We start from the raw sequence: 17,238 nt of genomic DNA, 5'->3' as shown, positions 1-17,238 counted from the left end.
ACCAACGGTGTACTGAAGCCCAGACGAAGTTGACCTACACTAAAGGAGGCACCAGAATGGTTTCCAAAGGCAAATATCCATTATCCTTTGGCACAGATCTGTGTAACCTGCTTAAATGCACCATTGCACTGTTTAGAACACTTGAATATTATTACCGTATTTGCTCGATTATAAGACGAGGTTTTTTCCAGAGCAAATGCTCTGAAAAATACCCCTCGTCTTATAATCGGGGTCGTCTTCTAATCAGACCCCAAAAAAATGGCTGGGGCCATGCTGCTTACCGGTCGCGAGCAGCGTCTCTTCCGTTAGAAGCAGGAGGACAGGAAGCTTGTAGCTTCCTCACAGAACTCTATCTCCCCCTCCCTCCTCTGGGGGCGGGGCCAGAGCAGTTGCTCGTACAGCCGGTCCCTTGCAGAAGTCTTCGAGTGAGAGATCTGCAGTTCAGGTAAGGGGGTGGGGGAGGGTTTTTGGGTAAGTATGTGTGATTAATGTGTGAAGTATGTGTGATTAATGGAATGAATGAGTATTTAAATGTTTGTGAATGTGTGTTTGTGTGTGATAGCATGGATGTGTAAGGGGGGTGGGGGTTGTAGCATGGCATAGGGAGGCTGTAATCCCACTACTATCATCCCCAGGTTCCAGCATGTACTGGCTGCCTTGGCTTGATAGGAGTGTGATTGCTGTTAGCAGCAATCACACTCCTATCAAGCCAAGGCAGCCAGTACATGCTGGTTTAAAAGGCATATCATGGGGCTGAGTGGCATATAGGGGGTTAAAATGCATTTCTGGACCTCCAGAAATGCATTTTAACCCCCTATATGCCACTCAGCCCCATGATATGCATATATACCTCCAGAAATGCATTTTAACCCCCTATATGCCACTCAGCCCCATGATATGCCTTTTAACCCCCTATATGCCAGAGTGGCAAATAGGGGGGTATAAAGCATTTCTGGGGGCAGAGTGGCATAACTGGGGGGGGCAGGTTGGCAAATAAAAGGAAATTTAAAAAATATATTTACATGAATTAATATTTACTGGTAAAACTTTTTTTCCTATAGGGTCGTCTTATATTCAGGCTTTTTGTTTTTTTCCTAAATTAATATTTTGATTTTGGGGGGTCGTCTTATAATCGGGGTCGTCTTATAATCGAGCAAATACGGTATTATTTATTGTTTTATATAGCGCCATCAAATTCCGTAGCGCTGTACAATGGGTAGACAGGACATAAGTAGTATGTAACATAACAAATTGACTAACAGAGACAACAGGTGTTCTATAGCTGCTACAGACCCAACATTTGCTGTGACAGTCCTGACATCCATACTCATGTCCCAGCAACTGTATAAACAAACAGTTTATTGGAACTCTGTGTAACCAGGAAAGGGCTCAAGCTGTAAAAAAATCGGTTACAAGGTGAAAGGACGTACATTTTTCTGTAGTACATAAATACATCATTGCCAATTGCATTCAGTTACACGTAATGTTTCACTTAATTGTGTCAAAACTATTAAATTGTAATTTACAGAATATTCTGGCACTTCAAAATAAATGACAATATGGCCCAGCTAAAGGTTATACCATGACCTTCATACATGTACTGTAAAGAAAAAAATCCAAATATTGATTTTTAGGATGCGTGCCGCCCTGCACTCCCCAAATTAACTTGCTAAACAATGAAAGGAAAATGACATAACCCAACAGATTAACAACATAAAGTGGAATTTGTTATCTGACGTGAGATAAATGTCACTCTTTGTTCAATATATTTTCTTTATACTAGATTATTCTACTGGGCTAATTAATCACTGCCTAATAAATCAACCCTGTCAGATATCATAGCATGAATGCATATTATCTGAAATTAGGCTAATGAATATGCTAGCATGATCTATGGAGATCGATCTCAATGATTTTGCAGAAAAAAAATAAAGCCAGTTTAGTCATTGACCTGGAAGATATATTGCTGAACTCTAAGAACAAGGGATCTAGACAAAAAGAAAACAAGAATGGAAACATTTTGAGACTAAAGGCTGGGTACCAGTATATCTTATGTACTATGTCTATCAATGCAACTCAATATGAGCATTACTCTTTGGATAACAAAAGAGAAATAATCCATTGCAAGAATGGAAGTCAACAGTACAGCCTGTTGTAATTCTTAAATTCTAAAAAAGCCAACAGGGTTTATTCACTAAATGGAAAGTTGACAGGAGAGTTTCCAGGAGATTTGTGTTTCAGCTTCCTCACTTTACTACACATTAGGAAGGTCCAAAAGCTGTGAGCTTCTGCTGTGGTTACAGTCTGGCTTAATGTGAGTTCTTTAAAGTCTCCTTAGCCATTGAATTATACATTATATAGGGTCAGCTCAGGGCTTCTCAGTGGAGAAAACCTCTAGTGCTGGCCATTCATACTGACCAGATGGAGTCAAAACCATAGGCTGATCTGAGGGGAGGCAACAGGGCATTTCCCCCCGCGATAGATGCAGGCATGCTCTGAGAGTAGGGGTATTAAGAGGTAAGTCGTGGCACCTGGCACCCTGTGCTCATTGGGGGGGGGGCACAGGGTGACTGAAAAACCCCATCTGGTCTGCCCTAACCAGACTCCCATTGACTAGCCTGCTATGGGGGCTCTACATGGCCGGAAGCGCTCTATGCACTTGAGCTGGACCTAGCTGCAAATCCATGTTTAGTGTCCTACCACCTCGCTCTTTTGGGGTTATACTGTACTCGCAGTACCCATCTTTAGAATTGGGATTTACCCAGACGCAGCTCTGGAACTCTGTCCAGACTACTATGCAGACTATTCCCAGAGACGTTCCTGACGCTGTTACTCAGGGTCCCAATAACAGGTCAAGTCATTTCTTGGAACTTAACATCCTTGGCCCCCCAGCTCTCCATTGGTACCACTGGGATTGACGCTTTGTCAGATGGGCATTGCTGGCCATAGAACTGTATGAAGGCGGCGCGCTGTCTGGTAGTAATGGGATTTTACTCCTGATCTAATAATGTTTGTGTGCATAAATAGCTGTGCTGTTCCATTTAAACTCAGTTTGTGTTTTCCACCTCAACATTAGTTCTGTCTGATGATTGGGGTGGCCTGCTATGACACCTTATTGTCCTTTTCTCCCTAGTTGACCCTCTTCAATCTGCTTTTCGCCCTTGACACTGAGACCGCCCTTACTAAAGTTACAAATGACCTACTAACTGCCAAATCCAAGTGCCACTACTCCATGCTAGTTGTCGGGACTCAGGTAATCAGGTCGGGTAGGAGCCCATGTGCAGGGGATACTTGGGGTTCGGTCTGTAACCCACGATGCATGATTATACAAACAAAGACACCACAAGCAGAAATCTAGGTAATGCAATGTATTGTATGTATATGACAGGACAAGAAAATAACGGTTATACCGCCTGTAAGCAAGAAACCGGACGTATTGCAGGATAAATAAATACCGGTAATAAGTCTTTTGGCAGGGAGCCCACTTGGAAGGGCAGAAAAGGCACGGAGGCCACTTGGAAGGGAACGAAAGGCACGGAGCCCACTTGGAAGGGCACGAAAAGCATGGAGCCCACATGGAAGGGTACGAAAGGCACGGAGCCCCCATGGAAGGGTACGAAAGGCACAGAGTCCACTTGATAAGGAGACAAAGCAGGTAACCAGGAATGGTACAGGTACAAAGCCACAGCAGAATGGTCCACAGACTTCAATACAAAGGCCCTGACTGAAGGGCACCTCTGCCTTTGCGCTTCAGGATTCATTTCAAAATCCTCTTAATTTCAAAGCCCTTCACAGCGGTTCCCCTTCCTACATCTCCTCACTCATCTCTAAATACACTCCTAACTGGTCTCTCTGCTCATCCAATGATCTCCTTCTATCCTCTCCCTTGATTTCTTGCTCTGATGCTCGCTTACAAGATTTCTCAAGGGCTGACCCTATCCTCTGGAATCAGCAGGGTACAAGCTTCTGTATAAGTACTTGCTGAAGCAAGGAAGGATAAAGCTAAACAGCCAATCAGAGCAGACTCTGTGGCCTAAACCCCATCCACTCATCCTGCCTAATTGTAGGTGGACACTGGGAGAGAGGAATTGGCTTTGTCTGGATTAACTAAGTAATGCGTATGTGCTGTAGAACTTGCTTCCCTCTGATAGTGTAGTGTCCCCAATGGCCCTATTAAAGAAGAATGTATATTAAGGTACTCAATGAGAAAACCTACCTGCAGGTCTGCAGCTGCCCTCTTCCTTCGAGATTCTTGCCACTAATTAGCATACCTGTGAACTCCGGGAGGAAGGGCCGCTTCTGAGCGTCACCACGAGGAAACTCTGGGGCGTGGAAGCAGGCCTTGTGGCACGCTTCACTCTCAGCCCACTTGCCCTCAATCGCGTGCATTAGGCAACATCAGCGGATCTGCCCAGCGACATCAACGGGACCTCCTACTCGCATCCCGCGATGAGGGCTCTGGGTAGCTAGGGCCAGGAAGTTCCCAGGTATGCCGATTGACTACATTTGCAAGGGGGGGAACAATGTGAAGGTGACCAGTAAAGTGCATATAATGGCTGCAGTGTACTGGAGTGTATCAGGCAGCACAGTTTATGACAGTTTATGACACCTATGGAACAGTGGGACTGGAGATAAAATGAAGAGACAAGTAAGGTACACATAATCCACTCAGGGCCATATCTATAATCAAAGGCAACAGGTCACTTGACACAAAGATAAAACGTTTTACCCTAAAAATAAATTATATACCGGTATATAAATATTCTTGGTGTGCTCTTTCAGTATGAAACTATATGGAATACAGCTGGATGATGTACCCAGGTATATTATATACACCTTTTAAGTTGCATACATGTTCAGTTCTGGATTTCTATATATACGTCTGATTGTAAAGTGCCCATAAGCAGACATTACGAGAAGCGTAGTCAGAGTGGATGCTATTACATCAAATACCTCTTATGGTGCCCCTTAGCACAGGCACTCAAGAGACATTTGTTCCCAAAGGGGATTCATGCAGTCCTGTCTGTTTACTGACATTGTAGTGCTGAATCAAATAGATAATAAGAAATGGTATAATAAGTACATTCTACATTAAGTATTTCTCACTGAATCATTTCTCAGTAGAAAGGCAAGTATTTACTTACTACACTTCCTCTTAAGCATTCTCAATGTAAGGCGGACAAATACAAAGGCATACAAACGCAGAACTGCCTTTTCCTGATCTTTGAAAAGCAAGGTATGTCGTTTAATCTATTGTAAGTTGTCAAGTTATAAGGTTTGGTTATGTGTGTAATATATATTATAGGAATGTTTTACAGAAAAATGCAAGTTTAATATTTTTATTCCTCTGTATCGCTTTTGTTACAGTTACCGTTTAAATACGTTAAAATAAAGCTCCTTCTTGGAGCTTTTTCTATTGTAAAATAATAATTGCTAGAAAATCTGATAGGAATATGAAATTTGAAACAACACTGTTCATATCACTGCAGCCCCCGGCACTTGTTAATGTGATTTACTTATCACACCATCACGCACAGTCTACACTAACCTACGTCAATGCGTGGTTGAAGTGGAAGCATGAGCAGGATGCTATCTGATTTTTCAAAGGTTTGTACAAGGTTAGCCGTGTCTGCGTTAATAGTTGTATTACTATCTTTCCATCTTTTATGTATGGTCTCCATTTTTGTAGTAAGAGTAATTGCTTACAGAAAAATAAAATCGAATTTGTGGACACATCAGTTTTTGGAAACATGGTAGAAAGGACGAAAATATATAAAGCAAAATTAGGCTTGTTTTAGGTGCTTTATGGAGAATTGTAAAATCTAATTTTGTTATATTAATTACACATTATGAAGGGCCAATAGGTTAGTTTGCATTGGAAAAATACATAGTTTAGTTGTCAAATGGAATCTTAAATCTACACGCACCAGAGCACCTATAGATATAATTTTAGTCCTTAGTCATACCTCATTTTTCATCTCACTGCAACTTTCATACAACTGGCATAATGAATTACCTTGGTATGAATACATTTCTTAACTGAAGGACTTACCAAACCTGCTCATAAGTAAATTAAGTAAAGTGAAATGGTATACAAAATATATTTTTTTTAAAGCTTGTTATTGATACACAAGTACATATTCAATTTGTAGTCCACCATTGGGAATCCAGGCCTTTTGTCATCATAATCTTTAAATGACCTTATCAAGCACAAACCTGTAACATAACTGACATTACATCCACAAACATGGCTATTGCCTAGTGATTACATTCAATTAGAATTTCCGATATATCACTCATAACCATTGAATCGCTAATGTCCTTCCCTAAATCTAGAACTACTGTCAGTTAGCGAGTGGTCAACCTAGACAGAAGAAAAAGAAAAAAGAAGAACAAAAAACACTCAATGTACAGAAAATTCTGCTTGTATATTTTAAGTGCCATGTGTGCTCTCGCCAAAACACCCAGACACACGAGTTGAAGTATAAATGGCCTACAGTGCCACCCTTGCTTCAAAACAGCTTGTAAGTGGCACCTTTGCCCCAAGCAGCTTATCAGTGCCATCCTAACCCCCAAGCACTCTGCATGTACCACCTTTGTACCCTAAAAGCTGACCTGTGCCCTCATTGCCTTCAAACAGCTTACCTGTGCCTTCTTTGCAACATATCTGGCACACATATCTTAACACATGCTAACATACATACTCACTGAGTATACTTGCTCATACTCACTAACACATGTACACACTCATTCTAACACATACATACCCTCTCAAACTATATTATACATACATATATATATATATATACATATATATATATATATATATATATATATATATATATATATATATATATATATATATATATACACATATACACACACACACACACACACACTGTATTTGCTTGATTATAAGATGACCCCCCAAAATCTGAATATTAATTTAGGGGGGGAAAAAGCCTGAATATAAGATGACCCTATAGGAGAGACGTTTTAGTAGTAAATATTAATTCATGTAAACTATTTTTTCATATTTAATAAAAGCTATAATTGAGAAAAATATATACACAATGCGCATAGACAATCTCCGCTGCTGCTGCCCACACTTTCGCCGGCGCTCGGTGATAGAAGGCCCGGTGGAAGTGCCGGCAGCAGCTGAGGTTACCAGACAGGAGGATCCAGGTCCCCTGCAGCACTGCGAGGGATCTGGAACTTAGTCTCATAGTCAGACCTCTATTTGAGAGATTATAAAACGAGGGGTAATGCTCTGAAAAAACCTTTTCTTAAAATCAAGCAAAGACGGTATATACATGCTATCACAAACACTTACACACTTATGCTAACATATACTCCATCTCACACCACTTAAACATACATTCTCACACACATTCATGCTCATACTTACAAGTGCTTTCACATAGAGATTAAGGCTACCACACACTTATACATACACAATCATGCTTACGTACACTTTAACAGTCATTCATGCTCATATTTACATATAGATACACATTCACGCTCATGCATTCTCCCTTAAAAAGCGCCCTGTATTTGCATGGATATGATTTCTTCTAATGCAGACTATGGGGGCTGTGCTGAGTTTCCACAGCTTCCATAGTGTAAATAGACCTGATTGCCCAAGAGAGCGATCTGCCCTACGCCTAGTTTTGGCCTAGTTTTGAAATGATTGAGTTGAAGGACATCAGTATCTTTTATGCAGCTCTGCTAGAAATTCACATCTGCTTCTGAGTGTAGTTTGGACCTTTGTCCACATGGTCATAGCTCTGGCAACGTGTTGCATTCTGAAGTTTATACATTTTGCACAAAATCCAAAATCACATGTACACTAAGCAGTAACAACCTACCACGTGCAGAGATGTTTTGTGCTTAGTATTACATATTTACATGTACAAAAAGAAACATATATAAACTTCACAATACCCAGTCAATCATTCTGAGATTTGTGGACAAACATCTGTCCCCAGATCCTGCATGCAGGCAGCAGATATCCGTCTTCCCACTGTAATCATATTAGGCTTACATGGCCATGTCTAGTGAATGATTTAAAACTAATTGAATCTGATAGAATTTGATTAGCTTTTCTGAATCATCTTTATATTCAATAACAATATTCTTTATTGAATAAAGATTCATTTATTAATAGTCAACATCCACTTCTAACTCTGTAGTAACTGAAGTAGCTGAAGTAATAAGAGAATAAGAGAACATCAAGATATACAAGATTGTTCCATGCAGAAAGGCCTTCAAATCATTGTAGATTACGTACACAAAGAAAACCACAGCTGCTGGAAGAAGAATTGATGAATATGAACTCTGACCAGTTTGTTTTCTTAATAAATATCCCACGCAACTGAAAGTCAAATCAATAAGCCAACATTTAATGTTGGAACACTGTACTTTACATTTAATGAAAACTAATATAGATCACAAAAAAATGCAAAGGGACAGAAACGCAGACGTTCCAATACATCTTTTAACAGGTAGCCTTAAGTAACATAAAAATGTCAATATTCAGGTGGAATAATAAGCATTCTATTTTTCCTCAGTTTGTAATGTTGGACTGGCTATGATATTAAAGGGGCAATACTGTCATCATCATATTATTATTATTTTATATAGCGCCATCATACTCTGTAGCACTGTACAATGGGTAAGTGCCTCCTTTACATTTTCATGGTGCCCCCTTTGAAATTCATGGGGCGTTTCTGCAGGATTCCTCATATGCATTTGCCCCTTTCCTTGCCCGGGTTATTTGGGCAGCATATTACATCTCCTGATGTGTTATAATTACTTCAAGTCAGCTCTGGTACTGCTTCAGCGAGTGTTGTGGAGGGGGTCCAAAGATTACAAACAGCGCCCAGGCAGGGTAAGTGCTCCCTTTAATTTTAATGGTAGCACTTTGCTGCAACTAAATGGCTGCTTCAGACGGAGGAGGTGGGGGACTGCTGCTTCTATTAATGTTTTTCATTAATAATTCTAGCAGTATTGTAATCACAGAGGAAATCACTTCATAGCATAGCAATGATTGTTTCGCTTTTAAGGATAGAACCTGAAAGCTATAGAATAAACAGCTATAAACTGGCTCCAGATGCCAATACAAAACTCAGGAGGTCCTGACGCTTCTATTTAGTTCTGTGCCGCACTCACTTTTATTGATCATATTCTTTCTGAATTCCCTTTTTGCCCTTTTCTTTACTTAGCAGTTTTATCAGGCTTTCATTGAACCTCTTACTTGTATACCTTTGATTTATCTATGTACTGAGCTCTACAGAGCAATCCATGTTAGAAATAATAGTTTACTTTGTTGCTACATGAAAGGCAATCATTGCTTAACTGTTAATGGAGCACATTTCCTAACACTTTAAAAGTGTATCAAACACTAACCACAAGCATGCTCTTCCACAGACATTCTGCTTTCCTGGCGCGATAGTCTTCTATGTTATTATTACTTAATCCCCAGGGATTTCAAAGGAATTTGTGTTTTTATCTAATCTCTATTGACTAGACTAGTTTCAGTCAACAAGATGATTGGATGCCACAAATAAAATGTATATTCCATGTGTACTTCATGTTTTAAAATATTGGCTTATTAAATTAAAAAAAAAGTTTTTTGTTAGTTTTTTTTTTTTTTAAACACAGAACAGCCTAAAATAATAAAATCAATGGTTTTCATGCATGATTTATATATGCACACTCACACACACTTTATTTGGACAGCTGACCATTACACCAACAGAGACTTGAATGACATTACATTTTAAATACATAGACACCTTCCACTCTTCCGGGAGGGCATCTTGTGGAACACAAGATGTTGGGGTGTTTCTGTAGGAGTGTTTGCCCATTAGTCCAGTAGAGCATTTGTGAGGTAAGGCACTGATGTTGGATGGCACAAATGCTCTACAGGATGAACGGCACAAATTCCCACAAAAACAGTTCATTTTGTGGGAAGCCTTCCCAGAAGAGTGGAAACCGTTATACCTGCAAAGGGGGTACCAACTTAATCCGTGTTGGTGAATTAGAATTACCCGGTTTTCTGCATCAATTGTACATAAACTGTGATTTGATCTAATTCACAAGTATATACAAACACAATGTGTTAAAGATAGCACACACAAAATTATAATTTCAAGTTCGTATTGAACACACTCATTAAACATTCACAGTGCTGGTGGAAGAAATAGGTGAACTGGTTGAACCTCCTTTGGCAGCAATAACCTCAAACAATCCGGTAGCTTCGGTTCAGACCTGCACAACATTCAGGAGGAACTTTAGACAATTTTTTCTTACAGAACTGAGTAAGCTCAGCCATATTCATAGGCTGTCTGGTGTGAATGGTTCTGCTGAGGTCCTTCCATAGCATCTCTAATGGGTTAAGGTCTAGACTACTCCAAAAGGAAGTTTTTGCTTTTTTAGCTATTCTGTAGTAAATTTTCTTCAATGTTCTCCTGCATTACACAACAATTTCTACTGAGCTTCAGCTGGTGGACAGCAATCCTGACATCATGCTGTATGATACCTTGATAAACTTGGGAACTCATTGTCAATAATGGCAAGCTGTCCAGGCCCTAAGGCAGCAAAGTATCCCCAAATCATGATGCTCCCTCCACCATATTTCACCCTTGTGATGATGTTTTCATGTTGATATGTGGTGCCCTTGTTACGTTATACACAGTGCTGCGTGTTCTTCCTGAACAATTTTAACCTTACAGTCCACAAAGCATTTTCCCAGTAGCTTTGTGGAGTATTAATGTTCTCTTTCACAAACCTCAAGTGCGCTGCAATAAGTTTTTTGGAGAGCACTGGCTTCCTCCGCGGTGTCCTGCCATAGACTCCATGTCTGTTCAATGTTTTGCAAAGCTAGACTCATGAACACACCTAAATGAGCATTCTGCATTGTGCACTTGGAGTCATTTTGACTGGGCACCCACTTCTATGAAGGAGTAGTCACAGTACTAAATTATCTCCACTTATAAACATTTTGTCTAACTCTGGGCTTATGTATATGTAGAATATTTGAGATTACTTTGTAACCCTTTCCATAGGTCTCTTGAGATTTTCTCTTTTGCAAAGCATTGTTTACATGAGCAGATACATTTTATGAATAGCAAACAACATGTTTGAGGTTTTGTTTTTTTATATAAGTCAAAGTAGCTCTAAAACAATCTTCCAATTCTGTTTCTTTAGGTTTGCTAACTCCTGACTCCAATTAGATTTTGTTGAAGTCATTAGCCTATGGGCTCACATACTATGGATAAGAACAGTACAATTATTTGTTTGTTATAAGTTAAAAACAGATTCATTATTGTACCTTAGATGAAGATTAGACCATAGTTGACACATTTATACATAAATGCTGGTAATTCCAAAGGGTTCACTTTATATTGCCACTGAAAAAGTTATATATAAAATCACATACATACACACTTTCTTTCTACTGTTTTCTCCTGTGGCCATAGAAACCTACATTCCAGCTAAAAATATAAAGTAGACATAGGTCTACACTTTGCATATTGTTGAGAATGTAGTGTCCCTTCTTTCCCTTGGGTATCAGTTCTACACTAAAGATTTTGTCTTATATACAGCGCATGAGCTTTAATATTATTATTTTATATAGCACCATCATATTCTGTAGCGTTGTACAATGGGTACATAGACATAACACACAACTACACTGAAGTATAGAAAGTCAAGCACAATCTAAATGGAACACAGAAAAAAGTTAATATTAGAATGAGATAAGAAGATTGTAGCAGTGTTGCACATGCATTATCATGCAGAAGAGTAATTCAGAAGAGCAATACCTACCATATTTAGTATCGTGTCTTTCTGAAATGTTATTACACACTTACCCCACTAAGCCTTACATATGGATGCTGTTATATAATTTTTAACTTTAATAAAGTTTATTGTGCTAAAGAATAGAGGTTTTATTCAACACAGAAAATACTCAGGTACAACCAGTATTAATACTGTTGTGAATGTCATGTTTCTCATGGTTTTTAATTATGTTAAAATTGCTAAAGATATGTTGATTACACCGGTGTTTTAACCATTTTATTATGTTAATTACACATAAAAATCCTCAAATACATACATATCTGAAACTTAATTGCCTTTTCCTTTGAGGAAAAAAAAAGCATAGCACACAATAGCCACAGATTTTCTAAGTTCAACCACAATGCTTTAGAGTTTAGCCAAGACAACACCAAAGACAGAAAAACCTGTCCGCAAATAAAAATTACAAAACCCACAAATTATCAATGAAAGCCGTTTAAACAATAGTAGCACTAACCTCCTAAAAATTAGCTTTCTCAGAAAATATCCAGTTTTAGTTCAAAAGAAGAACATGGTATTGTTAGTCTGGACATGAAGGCATATGGCAAGAGAAAAGATAAGGGCATTCAGATGTGGCAGGAAAATAATAAAAAAAAGGTGACTTCTTAAAGATAGGATAGGCTCTCCAGATGTTCACAGAAAACTCAGTTGACAGTGGTCTATTGTATTTAATCTCCCAATTAGTCTTACTGCTCTACATCAGAAGGTTACATACACCATTGTACGCCTCATTAAGTTGGGAAAGTAGCAAGTTAGTCCCAAAAAAGAGGGTTGGCTGAATAAAATCATGGTATTAAATGAGGAAAATTCTAAAGGAAGGTCTTATTACTAGTGGGATACCTCAGGGATCAGTACTGAGACATAGATCTTAAACAGCATAGACATTTGCGATGTAAAATAATGCATTTGATACTTAAAAAATGTAAAAGCAAAATACAGCCTTTGGGAGTACTGTGCTGTCAATGACAACAGAATACACTATTTCTGTGTTCTAAAGGTTAGGAGGCAAGGCAGAAAGGCATCAGAAAAAGCAAGCAGGGTGCTGGGTTGTATAGCTAGATGCATTAGTAGCGGAAAGTAGTAGTTCTTCCACGTTACAGATCTCTGGTAGATATCACCCCCAGCATCATATAAACATTCCAGAAAAGGGTTAAAAGGGTTGTGCACCATCGCAAAAGACAATATGTATAGCTTGAAAACGCAATGTAAATAATGATAGTGATATTTAAATATATAAAGGGGATTTTAAAGGGTTTAGAAGTCTATTCTTAAGAAGGAAACATGTTAGAACAAGAGGTCATAATCTAAAACATAGATGTACAGTAATGACTACTTTACTGAGATGGTGGCCGATAAGTGGAAAGCAGAAGTGATGAAAGGTTTAAGTCTTTACAGCAAGAAAAATAAGGCAGACTAGATAGACCAAAGTGTTCTCATCTGTCCTCAGATACAATGGGGTACACAGGGGAGGAAGAAGGGGATATCCACACAGAGGTCCTAAGTCTCCCAGAATTTTCCTCTCTCAAGGTCTCCTTAACTTCTCCTCTGACTGCTTCCATGTCCCATCTCCTTTCCTGAGGCTCGGTTCTTCTCTTTCTTTTTTTTGTTTCACTTCTCCCCGTGTCTTCTTTCTTTGTCCGGTCCTCCATGAGGCCTCTCAGAGTACTTCCGAAAAAGGGAAGAGCCTCTGGGCACACTCTCTTCCCGATTGGAGGAAAGTGGGAGAGGCTGCACCACGGCTCCACCAATTTGCAAATTCACTAAGAAACAGGTACAGAAACGCCTCTCTTATTCCACAAGTTTATCTTCATTATTTTTCATTATCAATGATCACTTTCTTCTCTAAGCCGGGGTTACCGCAGCACCTCGAAGCATTCAGCAACACCAAAAAAAATTTGCAGGGGTGATATTCACCATATTTATATTTGTGTGTGGGGTGACAGTGGTGAAAGTTGGGATCCCTCAAAACCACAGTATAGGCTGGAATGCTGCAACAGTTAACATCACAATTTTGGCCATCTATAGGCAAATTAGTTAGTGTGCCAAGTGTTACATATTGCTATAATGTATATAGCAATCTTATGTATTTAAGCAATAGTTGAGCAATAAGATTTGTTTTTCCAGGAAAATGTTTTGCTTCACTGTATTTCAGCAAAACAAGAAACATTTCATTTAGATACAAAGTTGACCTCCTTTCCTGGTGGCTGCCAGCCCTGCAGTATCACCAGGCATCTGCACATGCACAGACATTGAAACACAGGACCATGCGCTGCCAGCGCACTCTGCCCTTGCATCTAGGATTACAATTTAACCTACAGGAGCCCCAACATGACATTTGGCCTGCTACTCAGTCTAGCTGGATCATGGAAATCCAAGTGAAATAGCAGCTGAGAAACATTTCAAAGAACAATGCTTTACAAGGTGCAAGAAGGCAATTGTATTCATTTTGTTTTACTCTGAATAACTATGTAAAAATTACAATACTATTTCTAAATCACTTTTACATATTTTTAGAGCTGGCACAGAAAATATGAAATAGGAGTTGGTTGACATAGTTACTTAAACTGACAATATCAAAATGCATATATTTTTCAGTGCCTTGTGAATAATTACCTTTTATGTCTTGTTAAATGTATAAAAAAGTACATGTGTAAATGGAGCCATATATGAAATAGTTAAACTATTTTTAATTGCACAACAAAGGCTAAACATACAACGTGGATAAAAAAAGCATGGGTTACTACAGACAACATATGATTAGCATGTTATTGGTTTATTAGTTAGGAAAATCGGTATATATAAGTGTTGAATTCTAACTATATAGCCTAACATTGTCTCCTCATTTTCATTACAATGATTAAATGGTTCCATATACTTTGTAAGGCTCAGTGAGTGTCCTCAATAGCTGAACGTTAATTTGTCCAAAAGAAAATTCAAGATCATGGCTTCAGTTAATGGCATTGTAACTCAAAAGCTTTCTAAAATATCAGAATAACGTGATTAAAAATGATTCATTTATTATGCATACAGACACATATACACACAAACTAGGATTGAGAATGAACTCTGAGGTCCAGAAATGGTCCTAGCTCCTGTTGAGCTGCTTTTTTAGTTGATATTTTACTAGTGTGTTTCAGTGACATACGATATTAGGGAATAAAAAACAGAAGTACTTGACTCAAAATTGTATTTAAGTGCTACAATTTAAAATAACCCTAAAAAAACAGATATAAGTGGATGTCCTTGTGACACTTATAGCACAGTATGTTTTCAAGAAACCTACAATTTAACAGTCGATTCTAGCCTCCAGGGTATTTCATATCAGGGACATGTGTGAGTATGTCAGTTCCATTATTCAAAAGTATCTGCAAATGTATTTTTATCAATCTTTTAATATATTCTGTACAGAATACACATCCTGCAAGCAGCAGATTGGCAGGACTGGCAACATATTGCTTCTAAAGTATCACAAATGCAACAGATAGAACATGTCAATCATCTTCCCCTCTTTCTTGTCAAAACATACTTTGTGTGGATCACTAAATGAGCATTCTTCATAGAAAATAAAAATATGAACTGTAAAGAAACTGTTTGTACTCAGTATGGTGTTGCTTACATTGACAAATCATCTTGCAGGTTGTGTTACTTAGTTGAACATTTATTGTGAGAAAAGAGATATATATCCATATATATATATATATATAATTGAGTTATTAGAAAACTATGTGTTCTACAAAGTAGTAAAGTGAATATTATGTTAAAAAAAATATGTCGGACTTTCCTTGTCTGTATCAAAATGTTCTTCATTGTCCTTCCCCCCCCCCCCCTAGTGATTAACTCTATGTCCAGGTCAGAGCCTGTGCAAGTGCAATCCTTGATGACGTTTGAGCCACTGACAGCTTGGAGAGGGATGGTGGAGACTACAAATGGTGCTAGGAAATGAAAGTTGAATGGAAGAAGCACACCTCCAATCAAGCAGCCCCGATTACCGGTGGCTGAAGACACCAGTAACACAAAGACTTGTGGCACACAGCGCAGCCTTCAGCCCGCAATGTGCATCACTCCAGACAGACAAGGGACTAATGCCTAAATACTCATCACAACACAAGTCTGACTTGGAGTCTAACACAGTGTCGAATGTAACAGACACAGCTCTATTACAAGAACGAGACCGCATGCATAATTCAACAGATAAAATTATAACGCCACAAAGTCAATAATCAGCGACGAAATAATTAAATCCCTCTTGTATACAAACAAATAATCACGCCCGCTATCTGAACGCCACATCATTGAAATCCTATGCATATTTATACTTGCCATGAAGCATCTCAGTGTCTCGTAATTATTATCCATCAATCAGTCAGAAGTACCAGGAAACGGATTGGAAATTATATTTTTGTTTTACATTCACACTCACAGTTAAGGAATTAAATACATTCACAGTTTAATACATTTAAAAAAACAAACTTATTATTTTTTTTTTTGGAGTGTATTGTCTTTGGTCATCTGTGTTGATTTATTATTGAACTACTGATTTATTTCTATGATGTCAAACATTTCCACTCAATAAGCAAGCTTTGCAGTCATCTAAAGTGTCACTTTGTTACAAAACACTCATTAATGGAACATATTCAGCAGCCTCCATACACATGCAGTAAATAGATCGCTGACAGATGAAGGGGAAGGATTACCCCAATCAGTAGAAACTTGTTGTTTGGCTTTTCCCCATCTCAGTCTACGTTATGTTTCCAAACTCACTGATCTTGTATTTGCTAACAGAACAATCTCAGACGTGATGGCTGAAACAAGAAACTAATTGCATGAAGGAGCAGACTGCTTCTAGCACACTTACCTTTTGAAAATGCTGCTGCCAGACTGACGATCAGAAGAGAAAAAACGTGAAACATATTCCTGCAAGCAGTTCTCTGCATCCTTGATTCCTGTGTGAAGTTGCTACCCCTTGACACTTAATAAAAAAAAAAAAAAAAATCAGCCAAAAAAATCATTAATGGCCATCTCAAAAATAGTGCAGTCATCAAAAAAATAAATAAATAAAATAAATCACATAGGGGTCTTGTGCTTTCTCTGATGGGTCTTTCTCATCTCCTGGGGTGTCAAATATATAGATTTGAAAATAGAACTTGGAATGCTATTTTTTTATATATATATATATATATATATGCAGTAAAGCTCCCACGTTAAGTAGAAAATAGAAATTTAATCCAGGATTCAAAGCCTCTGGCTGCAAAACAAAGAAAGCGTGTGTGATGGTGTTAGAGCAGATGTAGTGCGATCATCCCCTGGCTGTACTGGGAGCGCTGGAGGCTCGGTACTGGGGCAGATTAGTAATGCACGTCGATGCTCCAAAGTTTC

At 38.6% G+C, this 17,238-nt stretch overlaps 1 protein-coding gene across 1 annotated transcript in view; it reads right to left on the bottom strand.

The window, feature by feature from the left end:
- The window catches only part of TMEM132D (transmembrane protein 132D), a 354,799-nt gene extending 337,951 nt beyond the window's left edge, over nucleotides 1-16,848 (bottom strand). The window contains exon 1 of the mRNA XM_053471811.1: nucleotides 16,718-16,848. Coding sequence (XP_053327786.1) covers nucleotides 16,718-16,796 — 79 coding nt within the window. The 5' untranslated portion in view covers nucleotides 16,797-16,848. The remainder of the gene's footprint in view (nucleotides 1-16,717) is intronic.
- Between the last annotated feature and the right edge of the window lie 390 nt (nucleotides 16,849-17,238).

Source organism: Spea bombifrons, chromosome 1 (genome assembly GCF_027358695.1).
Source record: "Spea bombifrons isolate aSpeBom1 chromosome 1, aSpeBom1.2.pri, whole genome shotgun sequence".
Taxonomy (NCBI): Eukaryota; Metazoa; Chordata; class Amphibia; order Anura; family Pelobatidae; genus Spea; species Spea bombifrons.
Note: the sequence above shows the minus strand (reverse complement) of the source record. Positions and strands in the feature narration are given on the sequence as shown.